The sequence below is a fragment of the Bactrocera dorsalis genome, chromosome 1 (assembly GCF_023373825.1).
Source record: "Bactrocera dorsalis isolate Fly_Bdor chromosome 1, ASM2337382v1, whole genome shotgun sequence".
NCBI classification, from domain to species: Eukaryota; Metazoa; Arthropoda; class Insecta; order Diptera; family Tephritidae; genus Bactrocera; species Bactrocera dorsalis.
In genome coordinates, this window is record NC_064303.1 from 78,500,877 (window position 1) to 78,510,479 (window position 9,603).

Below are 9,603 nucleotides of genomic sequence, written 5' to 3' on the forward strand. Positions count from 1 at the left end.
TCCAATTTTGAAACTTTCTGTTGCACTTGTGTATTACTTTCTGTAATCTGTTGTACCAAACGCTTTTCTAACTGCGTATTATTTTCAGTAATTTGTTGTGTAAGGCGAGACTCTAACTGTGATGTATTTTCAGCTATTTGCGTCATTTGCTGTGCCAGACGATTTTCTGTTTTGCACTGCCTCTTCTGCATTTTCAGCTATTTGCTGTGCCAGACGATTTCCTGTTTGCACTGCATTTTCTGTATTTTCAGCTATTTTCTGTATAGCCACTAACAGCATGTTCATGTCCACACTCGATGATGTTCGTTGTTCTTCTACTTTTTCTTCTACCTTTGTAGAAGTTTCTGGCCCAACAAATTCGAACTCGTCCACATTAATTCCATCCGCTTCCATTGCTTCACGTAATCGTGCCTGCAGATCCGCCTTTTGCCCGCTTATCGGCAAATTACGCTCCTCCAGTTCCTTTTTTAATTGCTGAATTCTCAATTCTCCGAATTTAACCATCTTGAATTTGGATTATTTGACAATCCCACTTCTAACACCAATTGTTACGATTTTTTACTGCTTGCTAGTTTACTTTGTTAGGTTCGTATCTCTGGATTGACAAATAAAATCAACACTGTTTAATTTAATTCAACAACTCTTTATTTCACAACTCGTCTACACTATAGCAGTTTACTCTTAGCACTGATTGATTACGTTGGCGCTGCCACGGCTTATATAGCCACGCACTTCTCGCTGATGCCGACGTGTCCTTCTAGAATATTGCGTCTGGAAATTACCAGAACATAATGCTATACGGCGCCAGACGCAAGCAGACAGTCGCGGCGCCAGACTCAGCAATTGTTTAACTAGACAAGCAGACAGTGCGGCGCCAGATGTCTACAACAAGACAAATGCTATTCCATATACCTACAACTATTGTTCATAATAAGGGATGCATATAGCAATACAAATACAACTTAATACTACTTTTGTAACAGTATCAACTTCAACGAATTGAACAACTGATTGCTACGTATATGGGGCAGTTGTATGAGTTGAATCAACTGGTTGGATGAAAATCAAAATTTTTTGATATTTTGTGAAGTTGGTTGTGTTAGTTGGATAGTGTTTGGGTTGGTCGTGCGATTTCAAACGATTTCGCCATTTTATTTTGGCTGTCGAAGAGAGCGCGTCACATGTAATAAGTAAAGCAACAACGTCCGAGCTCATGTTTAAGCAACGAAGTGAATATTCAAAATGAAGTTGGCCTCAAAATTGTATTAAAAGTTGTGTCGTGTGTAGCGGCAAGGGCAATTTCTAGCCCAACTCAATCAACTAATACTATGTTCAGACCGACACTTAATCACACGATTTCGGCCGTTGAATGGATTATCCCACTAATCTTAAAAATTTATCAAGATTTCGCCATACAAAAATGACAGTTCCAAATCACTTCATTGAAATGATTTGAAACTGATCCACGCTAAATCTGTCCGTGCGACTCTGATTTTGCGCAATCCACTTGTCAGCACTGGAAAAATACTAGTCAGCACTGGAAAACTGTTACATTATCACAGCTGATTTAGGCACTACAAAGGGGAAAGAAATGTAAACAAACACATTTATTTTATAGCAATGAATCTAATTTTACCTGAAAATCGACTTAACAAATGAAAAAATGCATTCACTATTTCTATTATATGGAAAACATTTGAAAAAAGACGGCTTTTATTTCAAACTACTATATGACAATCTTTTCTTTTGATAAATATTAAGCGATGTGACTTCAGGTGTTTTTTGATCTTTCTAACGGCAGTGAGAACACTGTTGGGTTATGAAATGATTAAATGTAATCTAATCTTTTAAATTTTTGGTCTGAACATGGTATAATTGATGTTTGTATGCCTTGCATACTCGCTTATTACACGCGGCAACTTTTGTCTCGGCAACTCTCGGTTTATAGGCGAGGGGGCGACGAGGAGAGGAGAATCGCGCCGAGTTTCCAGTGTTCAGCAACTCGCTTTGTGTTCTTATTCGTAGCAGTTCGCTGCGACGTTTTTCGGCATTCGTGTTCTTTCTTTCGTAGTACATGGTTGCATTTGAGTATATTTTTTTGAAATTAATATTTTGAATATATTTAAAAAATTTAATTTCATCTTTTAGCAAGTGATTTGCAAATATGTATACAGATATACATAATATAATATAAATATTTTAGAAAATGGAGTATGACGAGTATCGAATTAATTAAAGATATTTTGAAATGTATGGAGAAAGCCATACAAATTGATTCAGACGATTGCGAAAAGGGTGACATATGTACATACTTATGTGAAAGTCTGTCATATAATCTTTGTTTTAATTTTGAATTATAAATAAAATGTATTTCTTAATTGTCAGAACTGATTAATATATGTGATAGAGTGGCTCAAATACCCATAAGGAAAAAGAAACGACAATGGGTTAAAGTAAAGAGTAGACAATGGGTTAAAGTAAAGTGAAAGAGAATGAGAAAAAGACTCGAACAGAGTTGCGCAACACAAGTTGCTCATGTGAAGGTAATGGGCGACAGCAAAAGAGAATCGCCCGAGAATTAGCAACTTTTGTTGCCGCGTATAATAATGGACATAAGAGTAACTTAGAACAAGGCAGAATGCCATATTTGCAATTGGTTAGAGCGAGAAAACCATTGAACTTAAAGTGGCGATGTTTTACTTTTTTCCTACTTTCTTAACAAAAGTAACACATATTACACAATTCTGTAAGCAGTCTCTAGTGTGACTACTTACTATTCACAACACAGTCTCTAGTCTTTACTCATAAAATATTGTCTCAAATTTGTGACCTGATAGTTAACAGGTTACAAAACTAAGGAGAACTTTTGTTTGACATTTTGAATATACAGAATAGAGATTATCGGAGGATGGAGTCATGTGTAGAAGTTCACGCAAGTAAGGAAAGTTTTCTGATCGCCATTTACGTTCGAGTGGCCCGAAACGATTCTTTTACATAAGGCTCAAGCAGCTTACGATCCTTGACCAAGTATCCTCTGGGTAGCCTAAGAACATCCGTTGGAATTCGAAATATTGTCGAAGCTAGATGGGAAATAATGACCGGGCGTCTAACAGATATATGAGGGTTTAGGCAAAGAGCGAAAACTTTGAAGCGAGATTTCTCGGTTTTTCCTTTTTTCGATTATTCTTAATTGGCGGGCAGAATAGAAAAAAAACTAAAAGTCGTATGGAATTAGGGCAAAGTTTATTATCATTGGCATACAATTATCTTCTATTTAAACTAAAAAAATTAAGAAAAGTCAAGTTTGAACATATTTTTAAACAACATAAAGTAAAATTTTTTTGATCAAAAACCACGTTTTTTCAATTAAAAAAAAAAAATTTAAATTTTACACTTTTTTTTGGATTTTTCTTAGTTTAACTAAAAGATAAATTATTAGAAAATATTGCTACAAAAGTAGTATTAAGTTGTATTTGTATTGCTATATGCATCCCTTATTATAGCTGTAGGTATATGGAATAGCATTTGTCTTGTTGTAGACATCTGGTGCCGCGGCTGTCTGTTTGTCGAAACAATAGACATCTGGCGCCGCACTGTCTGCTTGTCTACTTAAACAATTGCTGAGTCTGGCGCCGCGGCTGTCTGCTTGGGTGGTTGCTGAGTCTGGCGCCGTGGCTGTCTGCTTGTCTGAACAATAGCTGCATTTGGTGCCGTATAGCATTATGTTCTTGTAATTTCCAGACGCAATATTCTAGAAGGACACGTCGGCATCAGCGAGGATTGCGTGGCTATATAAGCCGGGGCAGCGCCAACGTGATCATCCAGTGCTAAGAGTAAACTGATATAGTGTAGACGAGTTGTAAAATAAAGAGATTTTGTTGAAGTGAATTAAACGGCTTTTATTTTCAATCCAGAGATACGAACCCAGTAAAGTAAAACTAGCAAGGAGTAAATTCGTAACAATATGAATATTTTTGAATTTTTTGTTTCTGATAGAAATTGCGACCTGAATCCATCCGAAAAATGCACATGCGTGACGCATCGGGCAATTGCTTCCCAAAGGCAGAATATCAAAGATTTTGAATCCAAAATTGTGAAAGATGTTGAAATATATAACTATAAAGCCTAGAAATTTCGTTTAAATCAATTATTTCTTTCCCTCCCAAAAAAATCCTCAAAAAATCGAATTTTTGAAGCCTCTAAAACAGGATCCCTCCTTAACACTTGCCATTGTTCGTCTGCGATCTTCAGTGTTCGGTGACACGAGAGAAATGAGATTTTGTGCGCACACAACGCCATACACGACACACATGTGCGCACACCGATCGTAAAAAATCAAACATTTTCGCGAACATGGATCGGTACGCGCACAAGCTCATACACGAGTAAACCGCATGCTCACACATACCGATCGAACGCACTTGTGTGTCGTGTATGGGCTCTTTAAAAGACACCAGACTTACAGGGATATTTGGACATATAATGGTAAACTTTAGCAATGCGGAGTTTACGTGGGCTAGCAATACAGATTTTAAGCAATTTTAAATTGCCTGTGGAAATGGGCTGTTACTGTTCAGTGTCAATGTTTCGTCATGAAGTTGATTGAAATATAATTTGTAAAACTTTTACAGTAAAGGTTTTTGCTTCAACATAAATCCTAATAACCTTTTTTAAACATATGCTTTGGAGTATTAAAAATTATATTGTTAAAGGTGCAGTGCAGTAACAAGAAAACATTATTGCGAAATATATTTAGGTTCTGTGCTTAAAATAATTTGCTAAGTGTTATTGCATGGCCCCGCCTGAGCTCTGGTAAGTACAAAATGGCGGACGAATCTAGAATATATATGTATGTATGTATATACATGTTATTTTTAACATGTATCTTAAAATAAATCTGTGTATTATTCTGTGTTTTCAGGTAAAAATTTTCAACGTAAGGTAAGTTTTGTTAAACATAGAGTGCTAAAAGAAGGGACTGTTTACATCGAGGACCTTGGTATTGTTCTGCGGCCTGCCAGCAGAAAAAATTATTTTTGCGACTGTAATATGTCGGACGCTATAGCTGCGCCACTAATACCTCAACTGCAAGAGATGCAGCAACAACAACAACAACATAATGGCGTTAATAGTAATGCTTCGAACCCTCAGCAATGGTATTCCAATCCTTGGTATGCTAATCAACAATACCAACAACAATATAGTCAATATTATCAATACTACATGCGATATGGATTACAACAACAGCAGCAGTCTCAACAAAACAATAATGCACCACCTGGCTTTAGTAATTTGGTAAGTCAACATACCGATAAAAGTTTGCCACCATTACCATCTGGTCCACCGCCTCCACCGCCAATAACCCCTGGTAACAATCAGTTGCAAAGTAATCAAAAGGGTTTTGGTGGAATACGATTCAACTTGAATCAACAGAAGCGTTTAGCGAATGCTCCCAACCCGTTACAAAATTCAAATTCCCCGATGAATACTTCAACTTTCCAAAATAATGCGGGTAACAGCGGTATGAATGCTACAACCATGACCAACATAATTGGCAGCGGTAAAAAAAAACGTAAGCGTAATAAGAAACAGAATCCGCTACAACAACAGCAGCAGGCTGCTTTCGATGCTCATTTTGAAAATTTGAATACGAGTCAACAAATGATCGGAAACTTCGTTAACACATCTTTACCACCACCTACAATTCCTCCTCCTATATCTGCAGATTTATCGAAACCGCCTCCTCCAATCATGCCGTATAATAATTTCAATGTGAATAGCGGTATTGATGTTAATAAACAGGGCGAAACAAAATCACTTACTAACCTTGTCAGTTCTGTTGAAGCTCCGAATAAGAAAATAAATCTATTTAATAATCCAAATGATGCTTGGCCAGAGTCTTTAAACAGTTATGTAGCTCGTTGCTATGCTAAATGCTCTACCGATTTGGATAAAGACCAAGTTGATATATGTTTGAAAGGAAAAATTATGGCAGCTGCTAATCGTAATGAGCTTTGGACTCGCGATTGGGACAACGAGCCAGTACCGAGTGTTCACAGTGAAAGAAACAATATCCAAATGCAACTGTACAATCAGAAAAATAAGCAACAACAGTCACCAGAACAAATACAAGACACACAAAATTATAAACAGCAACATAATCAAAGTTGCCAGAAACAATCAACACAGCAAAAGAATTTAAAAGGTATATCACGTAGTTTAAACGCTCGACTAGGTCAACGGAACTCGTTTGGTGGCGACAAGAGGACATCAAGGGATTCTAGGAGTCGTTCACGGTAAGATATATCTAGGAACTCTTTGTTATTGGAACTTAGTACTCAAACTTTTATTACTCTTTTAGCTCTCCACAATCAAATAAATATCGCAAGCGAAGTACTCGTTCACGTTCGTGTAGTCCCATATCAAGTCCGCGCCGCAAAATCTGTCGCAGTTCTAGTTCGGAATCTTCTGATCGGCGATCTTCCGACAATTTCATTCCTTTTAATCCCTCTAGTAAAAAGACACAAAAAGCTAATAGCTCGAAAAGAAGCAAACATGTTAAAGGCGCCAATACTAAATCTAAATTACCCTCTTATTCGTCTTCTATCGGTGGGGCGGTTGATGATGACACAACTCGTTTGCAACAGCGCGCAGCACGTTTTTCTCAAGGATCGAAAAAGTCGGTTATCTCGGTAGCAAGTTCCCCTTTCGTTGTTTCGAAGCAACAAAAACAAAAAAAATTGGTAAATAGTTTGGGCGGGCGTATGTATATGGATATTGAATCGACGGGTGGTTTTGAAACAGGTTTAGATTTATTCGATTTACATATAGTAGGTACATGTAGGGACTTGGAAAAGTCATTTCTTCGACTAACCAAGGCACCGTTACCATCGGAAGTGCGGCCCATTGAGGTGTTGGCGCATTCGCTGCAAAATGTGAAACAAAAATGGAGGGACAATCAGGATTATTATTATGCATGTGATCAGCTTAAATCTATACGTCAAGATTTGACAGTAAGTGTTTCGAATGTAAAAAGTGCCATTATTCAAGTCCTACAAAAATGTTAATTTTCCAGGTACAAGGTATTCGTGATAAGTTCACAGTAGAAGTATATGAAACACATGCACGTATTGCAATGGAAAAAGGTGATCATGAAGAGTTCAATCAATGTCAGACACAATTAAAAATGCTTTATACGGAAGTGGGAGCTAGTGTGAATTCATTGGAATTTACAGCATATCGTATATTGTATTATATATTTACAAAAAATACCTTGGGTAAGATCATGTAAATTAAAGACTGCATATTTTTTTAATTGTTTTTATTTAATTATTTTATAATTAGACACAACTACTGTTCTACGCTCAATAAAACAAACCCAGCGCGATAATCCAGCTATTGCTCATGCCCTAGCCTTTCGGTCGGCTTGGGCTCTGGGCAACTACTGCAAATTGTTCCAACTTTACAAGGCCGCGCCTCTGATGGCGGGTCATTTAATTGACTGGTTTATCGATAGAGAACGCAAGTGTGCATTACGGACTATTATTAAAACGTATGTAAAAATCTCACTGTTTCTTAAAACTCATACTGATCATAATATTTTCGCAGTTACCGACCATCTATTGGCACTGACTATGTTTCGAATTTACTTGCTTTTGGAAGTAAAGAAAAATGCAAAGAGTGGTTAGAGACATTCGGCATGCCAATGATTGGCACTGAAAGTGATCATATTGATTGCAAAGTAGCAGCAACAATGAATATCTAATTAAAATACTGTATTGGTTAATAAGGAAATTATACCATGGAGTGATATTTTGAGCGTTGGCGTAAATTACAACATTATATAGAGTGACTGCGAAAAAAAAAACATTTTTTACGATGAAACCAACCATTTAGAGCTCAAGCACCACGACAAAAATTTTATCAGCTTGCGAAACACCTCATTGGGTTCACTTCATGAGATATAGTAGCATTTTGTACGTCAGGTGCTTTACACATACGCGGTACAAACTTTTTTAAACCTTTAAAATTTACAATGGTCAACGCTCGGTAATTATTGTGGGGATTACAAATTATTTAAAAAGTGAGAGGGTATTTCGATTTAAAATTTTACGTGCGGTCTTTCGATATACATCAAATTAAGTGAACAAAGCTAAAAAAACAGTGCAAACAAATTTATATATCGCGTAAAGACTTTTTCGGTGTGTTGGAAACGGTAAGCAATTTTCGCGCGCTATAAAACTAAAAAAAAAATCAGTTACCGCGTTTAAGAGATTCACCATATCCATGGAGCAGATAAAGTCAATCATATAAAAGGAAAAGTAAGAAATCAAAACCACGCTGATTGGATAAACATCCCATAAAGTCGAAGTATATAGTCACCAACTGTTTCTTATCGGCCTGTCGCAATGATAAAGCTATTTACTTTATATTGTAATAATGGTTTTTAAGTTATACCATTGAAACGAGGCTTGAAAGTTACGTTGTTAAGTTCTCGATTCTGTACGCCATCAATAGGTTTAAATATTTTTTAATTGATGCAACTCTTTTGAAGTCAGATAGACTACTTGTAGTTATGTATCTGTGATTATGCTTATGAGAACAATTTGATTTGTTCCCTCAGCAGATTTATAATACTAAACAATTATTTAAAATAGGGCGCATTGTTTAAGTTTCCCCAAAGTCTATTATGTATAGGTTTCACTATCCAGAGGATTATTGTAATTTGTATCATATAAATGTTAATTTTCCTAATGTTTTTTGTCTCTTCTACAATTATCGTTGATTTTTTATGAACGTTATAAAATTTATTGCAAAATTAAATGCTTTCTAAGATGATGGAAAGTTGAAGCCGCTGTTGGTTTAACCTCGTACTACCTTCAACATTTAGAATTGGATACCTTGAAAGTGAAAACGTAAACTATACAATTGTCTAATATTTCGACCCACATAACTACAACACGGAAATGTCTCAACAACAACGAATACGCTCTATTTCGTCGCATCAGACTTCACCTTCACTTTTCAATGCACAACCAGAATAGAAATTCGTTTAAGCAGCACGGCCATCATGTTATCTTTAATAATACCGCGATGTTTTGCAGTTCGCTGATTTTATTAATTATTACATTTAAAGTACTTTTAACTGTATTAGGAATTTTTAAAGGTTCTAGATTTAAGTATTTATATATGTATTCATAATTGTTACTGATTTCTGATTGTTTATTTGCTTGGCATTTGAAAGCAGCTGCCAAAATAGATTGCCCTCCTCATTTGCATATGGTTGACGCACGTCTGCATGAACATACAATAAATTAGAAATTTAAATGTTTTGTTTCAATTTTAATTTTATGTGAATCAAAAAATACTGGTTAAAACCTATCTGACCGATTGTTGCAGCGGGCAGTGTAAACACTCTTTAGAGCAGATCAAGGGAAGGGGATATTAGGCGCGTTGGTTTTACAAGGCTTGCAAGAGGTGGTAAATGTTATGCAGGAACACTGCAGAACATCTCAGTATGTTAAAGTTTATTCTGGCAACTCGAGCTTTTGTTCTGATATCCCATGGCCAGGAAAAGGATGATTTCTGCGGAAGCATCTCTAC

At 36.3% G+C, this 9,603-nt stretch overlaps 1 protein-coding gene across 1 annotated transcript; it reads left to right on the top strand.

Annotated features, from left to right (window-relative positions):
* The first annotated feature begins 4,563 nt into the window (after positions 1–4,563).
* Positions 4,564–9,327, top strand: LOC105232098 (leukocyte receptor cluster member 8 homolog). Its single transcript, XM_011213704.4, has 6 exons — positions 4,564–4,812; positions 4,922–6,296; positions 6,362–7,013; positions 7,076–7,277; positions 7,345–7,552; positions 7,609–9,327. Exons 2-6 carry the CDS (start codon positions 5,050–5,052, stop codon positions 7,763–7,765), a joined length of 2,466 nt encoding a protein of 821 aa, XP_011212006.2. The 5' UTR covers positions 4,564–4,812; positions 4,922–5,049; the 3' UTR covers positions 7,766–9,327.
* Positions 9,328–9,603: the final 276 nt, after the last annotated feature.

Coding starts and splice junctions, on each gene's coding strand:
- LOC105232098 (XM_011213704.4), top strand. CDS start 5,050: ATGTCGGACGCTATAGCTGCGCCACTAATACCTCAACTGCAAGAGATG. Junction 7,014..7,075: donor CTATACGTCAAGATTTGACA/GTAAGTGTTTCG, acceptor TTAATTTTCCAG/GTACAAGGTATTCGTGATAA. Junction 7,553..7,608: donor TTACGGACTATTATTAAAAC/GTATGTAAAAAT, acceptor ATATTTTCGCAG/TTACCGACCATCTATTGGCA.